At 42.0% G+C, this 16,886-nt stretch overlaps 2 protein-coding genes across 9 annotated transcripts in view; both read left to right on the top strand.

Moving 5' to 3' along the window:
* LOC134218497 (calmodulin-binding transcription activator 1) overlaps window positions 1–16,886 on the top strand; it is a 708,930-nt gene that overhangs the window by 301,448 nt on the left and 390,596 nt on the right. The gene's annotated exons all lie outside the window — the stretch shown is intronic.
* Window positions 15,187–16,730, top strand: LOC134214331 (sulfotransferase 1B1-like). Its single transcript, XM_062693732.1, has 4 exons — window positions 15,187–15,293; window positions 15,348–15,829; window positions 15,890–16,347; window positions 16,409–16,730. Exons 2-4 carry the CDS (start codon window positions 15,498–15,500, stop codon window positions 16,600–16,602), a joined length of 984 nt encoding a protein of 327 aa, XP_062549716.1. The 5' UTR covers window positions 15,187–15,293; window positions 15,348–15,497; the 3' UTR covers window positions 16,603–16,730.

The following is a 16,886-nucleotide window of genomic DNA, read 5'->3' as shown; positions in this document are numbered from 1 at the left end:
GTTATAAGGGCCACTTTGAACAAACATCCGAAAATTTCAATTTGATTGATGCTTATATGAATAAAATAAGCACCAGCTGCGGTTTGCATGAAATGGAATGGGAGATGTTTTGATTTGTTTTGACAGCTACGTTCTCGCACAACAAGGTTTCCGTTAGACGCATGTAAAATTGAGTCATGTTGAATGGAAATATCAACGATTTTATCGTTTACATCACAGAGATTGAAAATTATGATTTAGTACACATTCTGTTACCAAATTTTACATTCAGTAAGGATTTCCGTCGTGGCTAATTTCCAGAATATTTTACTGCGTATTAACGGGCCACATGAAGTGTATATTCTGAAATGCTTCGCGGGCCGCAGCAAAAGGCTTCGAGGGCCACATGCGGCCCGCGGGCCGCACTTTGGGGATCACTGAACTATACGCTAAGTAGGCCATCATGCTTAAACTGTTATCATAATTTCAATTTAAGTATCACTTACACAGGCACAGCGATGCTTCAATCAAATCCAGTTCTTCAAGTGTCTTGAAGGTTACAAACAAAAAAGCATGCCGTAATAGGCACTATCGTGTAATTATCTCTGAAAAGGAACAACAGGGGAGGCAAGCGATTTTGTTATTATCTCTAGCTGTGCAGGGCAGCCGAAATATTGCGTCCAAAGAAATTGATAAGATGTTTGCTGTGGTTTTCTAAACGAGGTTATAAACTAAAAAGAAAGATTATCGCTATCGTCAGTGAAATAAAACATCTTTTATTGGAATGGCGGCAAAACATCTTTAACTTTTTGCATACGCGTACATATTTGTCCAATTGGGTTTCTTATTAGGCTTGTGAGCAAAGCCAAAGTCAATACTACATATATGCGGATTATTATTCATGTTTATGATCGTACTTCTTCTTTTTGTTGACAATAAAGCCCCTGTACCGCGCTAATAACACACGAAAGTTCTATGAGAAGTTAAACCGTTCACGTAAGAGCCACGTGCCACAGCCTGATATGTGTAAGGACATAAACGGGAACCTTCTTACGAACGAGCGTGAGGTGATCCAAAGGTGGCGGCAGCACTACGAAGAACACCTGAATGGCGATGTGGCAGACGAAGATGGCGGTATGGTGATGGACCTGGGAGAACGCACGCAGGACATAATTCTACCGGCTCCGGATCTCCAGGAAATCCAGGAGGAGATTGGCCGGCTGAAGAACAAAAAGCCCCTGGGGTTGACCAACTACCAGGAGAGCTATTTAAACACGGTGGTGAGGCACTGGCTAGAGCGCTGCACTGGGTCATTACCAAGATTTGGGAGGAGGAAGTTTTGCCGCAGGAGTGGATGGAAGGTGTCGTGTGTCCCATCTACAAAAGGGCGATAAGCTGGATTGTAGCAACTACCGCGCAATCACATTGCTGAACGCCGCCTACAAGGTACTCTCCCAAATTTTATGCCGTCGACTAGCACCAACTGCAAGGGAGTTCGTGGGGCAGTACCAGGCGGGTTTTATGGGCGAACGCTCCACCACGGACCAGGTGTTCGCCATTCGCCAGGTACTGCAGAAATGCCGCGAATACAACGTGCCCACACATCATCTATTCATCGACTTCAAAGCCGCATATGATACAATCGATCATGACCAGCTATGGCAGCTAATGCACGAACACGGTTTTCCGGATAAACTGACACGGTTGATCAAAGTGACGATGGATCGGGTGATGTGCGTAGTTCGAGTTTCAGGGACATCCTTGAGTCCCTTCAAAACGCGCAGAGGGTTACGGCAAGGTGATGGTCTTTCGTGTCTGCCATTCAACATCGCTTTGGAGGGAGTAATACGAAGGGCAGGGATTAACACGAGTGGTACAATTTTCGATAAGTCCGTCCAGCTATTTGGCTTCGCCGACGACATAGATATTATGGCACGTAATTTTGAGAAGATGGAGGAAGCCTACATCAGACTGAAGAGGGAAGCTAAGCGGATCGGACTAGTCGTCAACACGTCGAAGACGAAGTACATGATAGGAAGAGGTTCAAGAGAAGACAATGTGAGCCACCCACCGCGAGTTTGCATCGGTGGTGACGAAATCGAGGTGGTAGAAAAATTTGTGTAATTGGGCTCACTGGTGACTGCCGAAAATGACACCAGCAGAGAAATTCGGAGACGCATAGTGGCTGGAAATCGTACGAAATGGACTCCGCAAGACGCTCCGATCGAATAGAGTTCGCCGCCGTACCAAACTGACAATCTACAAAACGCTAATTAGACCGGTAGTCCTCTACGGACACGAGACCTGGACGATGCTCGTGGAGGACCAACGCGCACTTGGAGTTTTCGAAAGGAAAGTGCTGCGTACCATCTATGGTGGGGTGCAGATGGCGGACGGTACGTGGAGGAGGCGAATGAACCACGAATTGCATCAGCTGTTGGGAGAACCATCCATCGTTCACACCGCGAAAATCGGACGACTGCGATGGGCCGGGCACGTAGCCAGAATGTCGGACAGTAACCCGGTGAAAATGGTTCTCGACAACGATCCGACGGGCACAAGAAGGCGAGGTGCGCAGCGGGCAAGGTGGATCGATCAGGTGGAAGATGACTTGCGGACCCTCCGTAGACTGCGTGGTTGGCGACGTGTAGCCATGGACCGAGCCGAATGGAGAAGACTCTTATATACCGCACAGGCCACTTCGGCCTTAGTCTGATTAAATAATAAATAATAATAAAGCCCCGGCGTGGTAGATTGTTTATTCCATAAAGGCTAATCTTTTTGCAATTTATGATGGCACGAAAAGGACGATAGAAGTGAGAAAACGTGCGAATCAACTTTTCGCGACACTACTGGTAGTGAGGGAAAAATGATAATCTCTCATCAGACCTTTTTGACGTAAAGCTAGTTTAAAGGAAGACTCGGGCACAGGGTGTGAAATGAAAATTTCAAAATTGGGGACCGTCACGAAATTATGTAGGATTTTGAACGTTAATATATAAATAGATTTTTGAGATTTGCATATCAATCGATTCGGAAACTCTCCATATTTTTTTTTTTCAAATTTATTGAAATATTTGATTATCAATGTTAAAATATTAAAACTTCAATTCTTTTCAAACCCAGTAAAAATTTCAAGATCAATCCTGTTCATCCATCCTCAACACGGACATCAGTTTGACGTAAGTTACGAGTCTATTGGCACACAGTTGCTTTTTCTCTGTGCATAATAACGATGCCGTCTGATAGCGGCTGCCGCGGTGGCGTTAGTAGCGGTCATTAATGGTGGAGTGGCGGTCGGGTCGGCAGCATCATTAAGTATAATTTTTCGCATCGGAGGCATCTGCAGAACCGAGGGGGCTGGAAGCCGCTCTCAAATCATATTTGTCTCACAAGATTCAAACTATTGAGTGGTTGCTGATAGCTATTGGAGACAATATTGCATAGAACGCTAGTGACTAGAAAACTCATGGCATTCAGTGAAATTTTCTCGCGAAATTCAGAGTTGGTTAGGTGTTGTTTGTCGTATACAACACATATTATTGAGAAGAATAACAAGAGAAAGTTGATCCGAAACGAATTTTCTTCAAAACATAATCGCTTGGTATCGGAATCGGAATCATGACGTCAGTTTATGTCAGTGTCAGTTTTCGAGCGGCTGTGGTTGGTGGGATGTTGCCCTTAGGAATGTATTTCCCATGGTGGCGTATGTAGGGGAGAATGGTCCAAAATGCACCCCTGGGGCAAAATGGCCTCACTCATAAAATCACTCATGTAATCTGTTGTAGTACATTTATGAACGAATATTACCATTACAATTCATAATTAGTTGTCCATCATTGAGCTCCATTGGAAGAATTTATCAAAATCCCTTCAAATTTAACGATTTGCTATTCTTCCACCACATCCGTAAGATTGTAGCTCAATCCATTAAGAAAAAACAAACAACCATGCGTTCACCATCATTTTACAAGCAATTGAGTCATTTTAGACCACCATTCGGGCGTTTTTCCCCAGGCCTATTTTTGAAACATGCGTTAGAAAGTCATGAAAACTTTATTGTTTTGAATAAGAGATCATTGTGAAATGTAGTATACGTTGAAATGGTTGGGTATTTTTGTTTACATGGGCGAAAACATCGAAAAAGCTTAAGGGGTGCATTTTGGACCGTTCTCCCCTATCGATTTGGTGTCGTCGGCGAAAAGTGGAATTTTCTCGCGAGATGGCTGACTTTGGATTTTAAAATTAATCAAACAGAACTAAACCACTCATATCAACCAACACTCAAATGTCCATCTAATTCAGCATAATAACAAGAATACATACCTATAAGTAACTTTTTTAAGTGGAAATTTTAAATGGTCTATCCAACAACTTTCATATTTTCAGATATGCCAGTTTTGATGGAAACCAGTGACATGAGAAATCAAAAACTATGACATTAAAATATTCATGCATGATGGCACTACATTTCACAGTGCATGAAACTGTTTTATGTAGTTTGCGTCGGGAGGTCGTATCTTGTACGCCTAACCTTTCGGACTTTTTCTTTTCCGCAAATCGATTTTTCGGCGAAAATCCGCGTGCTTGAGCATTCACAAATCACTGCTCGTAACAATGGTCGAGAATTACGTTCCCACGGCTTGATCTAATGGCCAATAATTCGATTCTTTCAAACAACCTTTCATCAAGCCGCTGAAAAATGCAACGGGATGGGCGGCACGGTGATTGCCCTTTTTTTCACTTGTTGGGCATCTTAATCACTGCGACCATTTGTTAGATCTATTGTGATGTACGCCCCATTTGATCTAGCTTTGTTAACTTAACACATTATTACTATGTTGTAGAGCAAATGCATCACCTTGACTACCAGCGTTATCCCAATGTAGGTCAAACAAAAAGATCGTTAGATGTAAGGTTCAAAGAACATATTGCAGAAGTAAGTAAGGCTAAGGGGGAAGCTGATGAGGGATTAAATTATGAGTTTAGGTCTAAGGTAGCTGAACATGCCCGAGTAACACATTTGTCAAGTCAAGTACGAAACACTGAAGACGACCTTTCTGTTGAGTTCGAAATACGTATCTGTCAAGGTAAAATTAAGTAGTGGAATTAAATGGGATTGTACAAACTCGTCTTATGATAAGTTAGAATACTAAGTTGTCCTTTTAGGTCACCTTCGAAGAGGTTAGAATTTCTCTTGATCTTCAAAGCACTCTTCTCTGCTTCTAATTGAATGAATTGATCCAATGGAAGCACGTGGAGCAAAGTGTCTAGCGCTTTATTCGGCGTGCTTCTCATTGCACCAGTTATTGAAAAAGCAGCTAATCTTTAAGGTTTTTTCAACTTCTTCTGAATAACCCTTTCTTTTGTTTTTGGCCGCCATATTAATGCGGCAGATGACGTTCTGGTTTTCACAATCGCCATATAAATCCATTGAATCATATTTGGCTTTAGTCCCCATTTTTTACCGAACGTCGCCTTACTTATCCATAAAGCATTTGTAGCTTTGCTTAATGCTCCCTTAAGATGTAAGTTCTAATTCAGCTTGTTAAGTCTAATCCAAGATGCTTGATCATCAACGATAAAAGCTAAAAAATATTGATACAAATCATTTCTTTTTGTTTCTAGTAAATATTCGCACCTTCTTCTTTATTCCTCTCATAAAAGTTGCACACATCTGGAGTCAACTTCCTTGACACATTTGTTCCACATTGTTGTCATCTGAGTCGCGTCCCGAGCTGTTTTTCCACTTTTCTTAAGCTTCCGCTCCATTACTGCCCAAAATGTCTCGTTGGGCCGGATCTGTGGGCAGTTGCGTGGATTAATGTTTTATCAATGAAATCTTCGTTATTATCGCGGTACCACTGGATGACTTCCCGGCTGTAGTGGCAACCTCGCCAAATCTGGCCAAAACTTGATGGGACCTTTATGGGCTTTATTGAAGATAGACTGCGGTTTTTGAGACATTCCTCCTTGTACAGCTTCGAGTCCATCGTCTTATTCGTCACAAACACTTAGTAATATCACAATAAATAAAATAATGAACTATAATAAAACAATAAAACAAACAAGGGGCCCTCCTTAGCCGTGCGGTTAGATGCGCGGCTACATAGCAAGACCATGCTGAGGGTGGCTGGGTTCGATTCCCGGTGCCGGCTAGGCAATTTTCGGCTTGGAAATTGGCTCGACTTCCCGGGGCATAAAAGTATCATCGTGATAGCCTCATGATGTACGAATGCAAAAATGGTAACCTGGCTTAGAAACCTCGCAGTTAATAACTGTTAAAGTGCTTAGTGAACACTAAGCTGCGAGGCGGCTCTGTCCCAGTTTGGGGATGTAATGCCAATTAGAAGAAGAAGAAGAATGCTACGTAATATGTACGTAAAATTATTATCTTAATATTTTTCATGTGAAATTCATTCTCATTTGTTTGAATTCAGAATGACAAAGAAAGTCTCAATTAGTTAAACAAGCTATTTCTCTTTTAAGCAACACACAAGGTAGGTACCATTGCAGGAATCTAAATTCAATTTATCAAAAGTGCCACCCGCTGAGTGTTGTTCAGACATCGAAAGTCCCGATTGTCAACCATCTCTCTTCGCTTCCCGCCAGAACCGGGCATGATACGATTTGTTTGCATCTAATTCGTAATTCCCCGGTTGAAATGCACGTGACACCACCGGAAATGAAACGTCCCACAAGTCGCGAAAGCTCTCCAACCACACTTTACACACTTGTTTGCCAAACAGCCTTCCCTCAGATGAAGTTGAGCCCGCACCAGCAGCGTTTCCGTGAGGACACTACTAGACTTAGACACGTAGCCGCTGTCGCGGTTCTCGTCGGCGTCATCCTCACTCGCGTAGGTTGCTCTTCTCAAGTGGTGATGGTCCTTGGCGGTGAGCACTCTGGGCTTTGATTCTCTATTTCATATTCATAGTCGAGGACTCCCCTTGGCGGTGGATGGGCCAAAGCCATCACAATTTTCGACTTGATTTGAAGTGTCTCGACGACGACGGCAGAGAGGCCAATTTGTGGGACAAGGTATGTGGTTTTGCGGCGGAATGTCAACCGCGATCCCAAACGGAAGGTCTCTAGCTGCGGTCGTGACGATGATTGCCGGAGAACTTTTCGAAGGGGTTAATTGACTACCGCCACGACCGCCGTCTGTACCACGAATGGTAGCAAAGCAACAAATTTAATTTATTTCTTCGAGCTGAACTTGCAACGGATTGGTAGGAGTTATAATAATTTTGCGGTTGGTCGGGTTGAATTGCAGTTAGATATGATGGATTCCCCCAAATTATGGTCTTGAAATAACCAAACAAATAATTTGATGGACTTTGTTTGCGAAAAGTTTTCCGGTTTGAGTAGACGGAATGATTTTTCACTCCAACGAGCAGATATAATGAACTATGAGGAGATGTTTCTTTTTTTACCAAAGTACGATTCGAATTGGATCATTTTCAGCACCTCTTTGAATTCATGTCAAAGATCAATTTACGAAAATTACATTAGTATTTGTAATTCACTTTCCAAGCATGCACTTATCAAGTATAAGCTAATTGACCAATAAAGAACATTATTGCCCTTAGGTAAAACGTTAGAGTTCCCCACAGGTATCCACACCAAAAGCCCGTAAATTCCTTCAAATTAATACCGACAGGCGAGCGGCGAGAACTTTGTCAGCTTCAAGCGTTGGATTCCCACTGTGAGATTTATCGCTCAATGGATTTGCCCTAGATCAGTTGAATAACACTATTAAGACGGTGGGGTAGTGTAGAGTGGGTCTAACGTGCTCTTTTTTGCTCTGCTCAATAGAATTAGAACGAATTTCCAACTTATGACAATAAAAATTTTTGATTCTGGAAACAATAATTGTTTGTGGTTCAATCTAGGATTGTATCTCAAATTAGTTTAAAAATGTAACAAACATATGGAACAAATGTCAAATTTTATTATTATTGAGTTTAGGTTATTTTTACTACAATAATATTCAATTTTGCAGCCCCTTGTGAATTTTTGATTTATAAAATAAAGATAAGTGATGAATAGTACTTTTTTTTATTTGGCAGTTTTTAAACTCATTTCACAAACATAAATGTTGTTTGTTAGACAAGCATCCAAAAGCTTTAACAGAAATCTTGGAATTATTCATAATCATAAATAGCAGCAGATAATTCGCAAATTTACAAAAATCATCAGTTGCTAAAATGATGAATATTAAAAATTGTCTTAAACTTGGTATGTTTAAAAAATGTACGAATGAAAAAGAAACTGCACGTTATGTTTTTAAGCTGTAGTAAGTAAGTTATATATTTTACTAACATCAAAATTTTACCTGGACCCACTCTATGGCCCTGATTCCTTCCTTTGGTTCAACAGCTGTCTAATCCCCGTTCTTACTCGCAATCCCAAGAGCTTTCGCTCTTGTCAGCAGGAGATTTTCGTGTCGATTCTGGTCGTCGCCCGCTCTAAAACCTCCGTCAGACAAGTGGTCACTAATTTGGCTCTGATCCGGTCTCACTTCCCTTCGTCCTTGTCCAGCCTTCATCCTATCTTCGGGGATCAACCACTTATGCAATCATAATCATCGTCATCACCATAATCGACATGTGGATAGATCCGATATCTGTGCGCTCGTTGTTAATCCTCTCGTCGTGATGAGCTGCCGGCGAGCTGCAGATCAAATTTCTCCCACTGCTGGCTGTTCCTCGTTATAATTTCATTAATGCTCCCATCATCACCACCGCTGCCCGTTGAGGGCCAATCAAACGATGAATGATGGTGATGATGAGTTGACGGCTGTCCTCCTTCCGAACAGTGTCCCCCGATCACATCCCGTGAAAGGCGATGACAGCGACGCATCGCGCGTGGGAGAATATTCATTCGGGTCGTTTATTGCGATTCGCTTTTCTGTTGGGTTGTGAGCTCGGTTTGCGCTCTTCTACTATGTCAATTTGCCTATAATTGAAATGGTTGGAGATGCTACCTTCTGTTTTTTGGGGAATCCCTGTTTGGGACCAAATTTACATAATAAATTGAAAATTGGTGCCGGTAAATTGGAAATTGCATCTCAAAAAATTTCAAATTTCACAGGTTGCATGCATGCAAATGTTTACGTTGAGCAAATATTGATACACACTTACCTCATTTCACCGTATTCGGTAAATTTTACCGAAATCTCAACAGCAGAACTGTTCGGTAATTTATTTTACAGATTTTTGTAATTTTTTCCATTGCTCAACTGTAAAAAATAACCGAAAATCAGTTAAATTATTTACCGAACAGTTCTGCTGTTGAGATTTCGGTAAAATTTTACCGAATTCGGCGATTTATTTTAAGTGTGTATCGACTTAATTTTCCATCACATTTTAAAATGACAGGTTATCGTTGCTATGGATCTTGTATTCAATAGTGTGTGCAAGAAAATGTTGGATGTAAAATTAGAGGCTATTGAAATAAGCGTTTGAATATTTCCATGGCGTGTAATTTTCAGAATTTTTAACTGTGTTGATTATTCGCATAAACTAGAAAAAATCACGGATCTGTTTTAAAAAACTATTGCACTTGATCACAAAATGCACAGTATAAAAATGTGCAACTGGTTGGCTACAGCGTCAATACACCTATGCCTGGCGTATTGTAGAGCTCTATAATTGTCTGTCTTGGGCGATGTTCCTCCAGTTTCCCCGAACGTTCAGGGTCCCCAGGTCCGATTCCACCGCGTGCAGCTAGCGTGTTCGTGGCCTTCCACGAAGTCGCTGGCACCTATCTGGTTCTCTGTTAAATATTGTTTTCGCTATTCTTTCTTCCGACATTCGCACTAAGGGGCCAGCCCACTGAAGTCTGCCGTATTTTATACGATTCATAATATTTTCTTCTTTGTATACTTGATACAGCTCATTCATGCGTCTGCACCATACACCATTTTCTAGTTTCCCTCCGAGTATTGTACGCAGCACTTTTCGCTCGAAAAACCCCGAAAGCTCTCCGGTCCGCCTCTTTTAATATCCATGCTTCATGTCTATAAAGGGCCACTGGTAGAATCAGAGTTTTGTATAGAGCAAATTTCGTTTCACCAACACAACTAGGTCTTCCTCTATCTCTACCTGCCACCATGTACTTTGTATTGGTAGAGTTAATGGTTAAGCCTATCTTAAGTCTCCCTCTATATTAAGTCTCCCTCTTCAGTGGGACAAAAACCTCCACTACTGCTCTGCGATCGATTCCAATAAGGTCGATGTCGTCCGCAAAACCCAGGAGCATATTCGACCGTGTGATGATAGTGCCGTTCCTCTGCACGCCAGATCTCCTAATAGCGCCTTCGAGTGCAATGTTGAACAATAAATTCGAAAGTGCATCACCCTGCTTCAATCCGTCTAAGGTCACAAACAGGGTTGACACTTCGTCTGCAATCCGAATACTTGATTTCGAACCATCCAGCGTTGCACGTATCAGTCTAATCAGTTTCGCCGGAAAACCGTGTTCGGACACTATCTGCCACAACTCATTTCTCTACACTGAATCGTACGCTGCTTGGAAATCAATGAACAGATGGTGAGTCTGCAAGTTGTACTCCCGGAATTTATCAAGGGTCAAGGAACCGCAGGCTAAACATCTGATCCGTCGTTGATCGGCCCTCACGAAAACCTGCCTGGTATTCCCCGACGAAGGACTCCTCAAGCGGTCTCAGCCTATTAAACAGGATACACGACAGGATTTTGTACGCCGAGTTCAGAAGGGTGATCCCTCTGTAACTGGCACACTCTAGTCTAGTTTTACTGTTTTTAAGCCCATTTAGAGCCTTTTTAACCTCGTCCAGCGTTGGTGGTTCCACAGCTTGACCGTCGCCGACTATTTCCATCCTGCTCCTTAATACACTTTCATTTTCACCGTTCAACAAATCTTCGAAGTGCTCCTTCCACCTGGCTGCCACAATAGTCTTGTCTGTCAGAAAATTCCCCTCTCGGTTATTGCAAATGGCGGGAACTGGCGCAGTCATTGACAGTTGCGTAAAACCTCCGCATATCGTTTCTATCCATGTTCTCCTGCGCTTCAGCTATCACACTCTCTTCGTGTTGCTCGACCTTCGATGTGCTCGACCACTGTAGATACCTCGTCCTGGGAGATGCCCAGCTTGTACTCGGAGCCGAAATATTTTTTGATCATTTCAAAGTGTCAGGTCAGATTCAACTTGGCGAGTCCCTGCCGAATCTCGTCAACTCCGTTCTTGGTTGGGTTGTATCTGGGGGAACTGCCAACTTTCGATCGACGCAGTCCGTTTCCGCCAACCTTGCTAAAGTCGCAGATCTCTGTAATCTAATGGGAAAATTCTGGATCATCGAAAAAAACTAGGATTCCTCAACCTACTCTGTTGAAGAAGCAGTCTGTGAATCTCATTTCCGTCGAACGGTTTCTCGTTCACCAGAAGGTCGCTATATCGTTCGATTGCCGCTAAAACACCTTGGGAACAATCGTCGATCTGCTATCCACCGACTTCATCTCATCGAAGGCCGACTTTCACGGAATCCGGAGCTATGGAGTCACTATAGAGAGTTCATGCGAGAGTACGAAGAATTAGGTCACATGCAACAAGTTCACGACGATGAAAACCCACCATCTCCCAGTTACCATCTACCTCATCACGCCATTGTACGAGAAGACAGCACAACCACTAAGTTGCGTGTTGTTTTCGATGCATCCTGTCGAACTACAGAAGGATCATCCCTAAACGATGCTCTCATGCTTGGGCCTATAGTTCAAGAAGACCTCCGATCTATTATTTTGCGCTCCAAAACCCATGCTGTGATGCTTATCGCAGACATCAAACAAATGTTCCGTCAGATACGGATTAACGAAGAAGATACACCACTCCAAAGAATTGTATGGCGTGCCTCTCCAGACACATCCATGAATACATTTGAACTGAAGACTGTTACCTATGGTACTGCTAGTGCACCCTTTTTGGCCACCAGAGTACTCCGTCAACTCGCCGATAGCGAACAACATCGATTTCCGGAAGCTGCAGACGTTTTGCGCAAGGACTTCTACGTGGACGACTTGTTCTCCGGCAGAAAAACTGTGGAAGAGGCCATCACACTCCGAAATCAGCCTAATTTGTTGCTAGCAGCAGGTGGCTTCGAGCTTCGTAAGTGGGCTTCAAATGACAACACTGTCCTGGAAGGAGTTCCATCAGACAACCAAGCGTTGAAGCAATCGGTGGATTTGGATCGTGACAAATGTATCAAAAACCCTTGGGCTTCACTGGGCATCATCAACAGATCATCTTCGTTATAAAATCGAACAACCTACACATGAAAACACTCCACTAACAAAAAGGATCACCTTATCTCAAAAAGCTCGCCTGTTTGATCCCCTTGGCCTTGTTGGTCCCGTCATTACAGCTGTAAAATTATTTATGCAAACTCTGTGGGCCTCAAAAACCAGCAACGGACATTTATGGGCCTGGGACCGGGAACTTCCTCCAAGCTACAAGGACGATGGCTCAATTACAGCACTCAATTGCCCCATCTAAATGACCTACGCATCAAAAGACATATTTTATACTCCCTTCCCTTCCTCGACTCAGCTACATTTCTTTTCCGATGCTTCGAAAAATGAATACGGCACATGCTGCTACATATGCTCTACGAATTCCGCCGGAGAAATTAAGGTTGCACTGCTGACTGCCAAGTCTAGAATCGCTCCATTGAAGCAGCAGAGCATTCCACGTCTCGAGTTATGTGGAGCATTACTCTCAGCAGAGCTCTATGGAAAGGTAACTGCATCACTGCAAATTCCAGCCGATGTTTTCTTTTGGGTAGACTCAACTATCGTAATCAGTTGGCTTCAATCTGCACCTTCGACTTGGACCACCTTCGTAGCAAACCGTGTTTCCAAGATCCAACTCGCCACACAAAACTGTTCGTGGAACCATGTTTCGGGACAACAAAATCCTGCCGACCATATCTCTCGTGGGATGTCTGCAGAAAATCTTATTCATGACGAACTTTGGTGGAAGGGTCCGCAATGGTTGATATTGGAGAAGGAATTTTGGCCCTCACAACGAACAAACGACTCAAACTTTAATAACATCTCAGAATCACGGAATCCTACTGCACTAGCAGGTTCTGCAATTTTAACCACTGAGCCTTCTTTCGTCGATCAATTCATCGCCAAATTTTCTAGTTATAACAAAATGCTACGAGTGGTTGCTTATTGTCAACGTTTTCGTCAAAATTGCCAACGTATTCCGACCCAGACCACAACACTCATCACTACCGAAGAAATGCAAGCAGCAGAAACCGTTCTTATTCGCCTAGTGCAGCAGCAGCAGTTAGACCCATGCTGACCCATTACCGTAACATTTGGAAAATGTATTGGAGGTAACCACCTTCCTTCGATGGGACTCGAACCCACGACTTCTCAGTGCGCTAGACTGGTGCTTTGTTAACCAACTAAGCTACGAAGGACCTCAGTCGGCCTTCGCAACTTAGGGGCTACTGAATGAGCTCGAGATTCTTAAATTGGACGCATAGTCGAAACACTCACAATCCATTTGTCAAGCTAACATTTCCACATGTGCTAAGTTGCGTAGGCCGACGTAGATCCTTCGAAGTTTAGTTGGTTAAAAAAGCACCAGTCTAGCGTACTATGAAGCCTTGGGTTCGAGTCCCATTGAAGGGAAGTGGTTATCTCCAATACATTTTTCAAATGTTACGGTAATGGGTCAGCAGGTTGGCTCAAACGACAACGAAACTAATTCCAAGGTTCTAAGTTGCCGACGGAGGTCCTTCGAAGTTTAGTTAGTTAAAAAGCACTAGTTTAGCGTACTGAGGGTTGTGGGTTCGAGTCCCATCGAAAGGAAGTGGTTACCTCCAATACATTTTTCAAGTCATAATCTTCCAGATAATGTACATATTCATATCTGAGTTATCAGCACATTGTAAATTAATGTCCAAGTCGGGTGGTCCAATATTCGGAAAATAGGCAATTAACTTTAATTGAATTATTGCTGTGTTAAGTATTCAGTGTGTTGGATCTCTGGTCGAAGATCCTGACACTCTTTTTATATAAATTCGCAACGGAAAAAAATACATTGTTTCCAATCTCGATAATAAACCCCTCGTCGAACATCTTAAATTTTGTTGATGAGTTAAAATAAATCTGTGACAACTTTTTCCTGTATCCGGTCTGCATTCAAGTTCAAAAATATGTATAACACAGAAGATCTCTATACATGATAGCCGTTTCTCAGAACGATAATATAATTTAACACAATGATAGGCAAGTGATATAATACCCTCTCATTCGCACTTGACTTTGGTCTTATAACTTGATAATTAATGCTTCCACAAGTAGTATCCAAAGCTGTTAAACGGCTAAAAATAAACGCATCCTGAATATATAAATGCTTCACCGAAAATAAAAATGAAATCATTAAAATATTTGTTTTGTGAGAAATATGTATTTATTGCCATTCTGATTCAATCGAAAACTTTTGTGCAAGTTCTACGTTCTTCGCGCCTATATTAATATTGAAAAATTCCTAAAACTCATGGAAGTTTTTACCTTATAAATTGGAACTTTTTAGTTTTTTTTTCGACGAGCTTCTCGTTCATATAACATTTACGTAAAAAAAGCATTATGTATCTTATGTTATAAGCAGGTTAGGACGATTAAAACTCTACTTTTTCCATAAGTTCCCAAATACCTATTGGTGGCAGAACACGTAATTCCAAATAGGCGATTGCCATGAAACGACTCGTTATAATATTCTTACTGAAATTGCAATATGGTAATATTGTTCTTTTATTTACTTACAGGTACGTTTTCAAATTTTTAATTGCAACTGTCGCAGGTAAGAAGTAATGAAAAAAAAACAGAACATATTTATGATAAAATGTCGTTTGTTTTTTCCACACAAATCAAACGCATCAATCATTTCTAGTTCAAACAGTGGCGAAATAAAATGGTTCGTGACATAAGCAGTAACGGTGAATTATTCTCAATTTAGCTGATAAGTTTTTGCATGAAGCTCTTCACGGATCCAAACGTCATAGAAAATAGATTATTATAAACAAAATAAACTTTTTCTAACTTTTAATGTCACATTCAATCAATTCAACGCAACACATGTCTAAAGAATGACTCAGCAATAACTGCTTTAGTCTTATCTCACCAACAACGCGCGATAAACGCTAGGGGAGCTAAATTGTTTTTTTATTTCGATTATAATAGCAAACAAATCCATGTCGGCCTTCAAATTTAGATGAATCCAACAGCATAGCGAGTTCACCATCGACAATCAAGAAGTGAGTAGATATGTCTTATCAAATTGCATACACCACCTATGAACTGTTTTCTAGTCTCGAATCCAAGAGCAAGCGCATTATAAAATTGTGTTCGAGTGAGTGAGGTACACAACATTGTTCGATCACCTGATACCAAAGACCTATCGTACGACAAACCACACGGAGTGCAGTAATTGCGTGCATTGTGCTTTTCAACGGTCAAAAATGTTTCGATACAACGCAATTGATCGTGACGAGGTGAAACGCTTCGAAACACCATTCAATGAGGACCTAACTGAGGTACATCTGGAAGACACCTCGGTGAATCCGTATGGCAGTGAACCATGGAATCCGACCCACTGCGTGATGCCCGCCATGTACGCGGAATACGCAGACCGTATTCGAAATCTAACGGTTTATGATGACGATGTGTGGGTAGTGACATTTCCCAAGGCAGGCACTACATGGACCCAGGAAATGGTTTGGTTGATCCATCGCGACTTGGACTACAAAACGGCATCCGCCGTCAACCTAACCGATAGAGCTATCTTCTTAGAGTGAGAAGCTTGGATGATGCACTTGAAATGATTAAAAGTGATCCAGTGTTTTTGTTACAGAATTTGCGCATTTTTCTCCAAAATAGAATTACCGGATACCATCTCGATGGTCGACCGGATGCCTCGACCTCGTCACATCAAAAGCCATCTACCATTGGCGCTGCTTCCCAAACAGCTGTGGACTGTGAAACCAAAGATTGTCTACACGGCCAGAAACCCAAAGGACGTTACCACTTCGTACATGCATCACTACAAAAATCTGCACGCTTTCAAAGGCACCAAGGAAGATTATTTGGATGGGATCTTGGCTGACAGAATCGTTTTCTGTCCCCAAATCAAACACGCCGCCGATTTTTGGCCTTTGTCTACCCGCGATCATGTACTTTTTTTGCATTTCGAAGACATGAAGAGAAATCTTCCCGAAGTGCTGAAGAAAGTATGTGCCTTTTTCGGAAAATCCTATACCCCAAGTGAGCTGGCGGAGCTGAAACAGCATCTGTCCTTCGACATAATGAAAGGTTGGATCGTATGTTACTTATGCGACTTAGTTCACTAAATCAAATTATTGAAACTTTTTAGAAAATAAATCTGCAAACAATCAAGCATTGGCCAACAAGCTCCAGGACTCCATGGGTGTGAATGCAGGATTCCAATTTATGCGCAAAGGAGAAGTTGGTAGCTATAAAAAAGAACTTCCAGAGGAGTTTATCGCCAGGCTAAACGACTTAGTTGAGAGTGAGCTGCAAGGAACAACGTTCAAATATAGAGAATGAAAACATGGTTTTTTGAAAATGAAAATGTATTAATTGTGATGGTGTATTTACTGATAGATTTTATGGGTACCCGACGCTCGTATTCGTAAACGTATTCGGAAATGATGAAATAAAGCATTATAGAAGCATGAATGTGTATCAATTGCGCACGATTACATAACTGAGCGCTACAGCGAGTTATTTAAGTTTTAATGAATTAGGCTGCACCTAACGGTTATTTCTACGTCTTTAAATGATTGGAAATTGATCACGGCGGCTAGGAGTATGTTGGGATGTGGGTATTT

Source organism: Armigeres subalbatus, chromosome 2 (assembly GCF_024139115.2).
Source record: "Armigeres subalbatus isolate Guangzhou_Male chromosome 2, GZ_Asu_2, whole genome shotgun sequence".
Classification (NCBI taxonomy): Eukaryota; Metazoa; Arthropoda; class Insecta; order Diptera; family Culicidae; genus Armigeres; species Armigeres subalbatus.
Note: the sequence above shows the minus strand (reverse complement) of the source record. Positions and strands in the feature narration are given on the sequence as shown.

Coding starts and splice junctions, on each gene's coding strand:
- LOC134214331 (XM_062693732.1), top strand. CDS start 15,498: ATGTTTCGATACAACGCAATTGATCGTGACGAGGTGAAACGCTTCGAA. Junction 15,830..15,889: donor GATAGAGCTATCTTCTTAGA/GTGAGAAGCTTG, acceptor TTTTTGTTACAG/AATTTGCGCATTTTTCTCCA. Junction 16,348..16,408: donor GTCCTTCGACATAATGAAAG/GTTGGATCGTAT, acceptor GAAACTTTTTAG/AAAATAAATCTGCAAACAAT.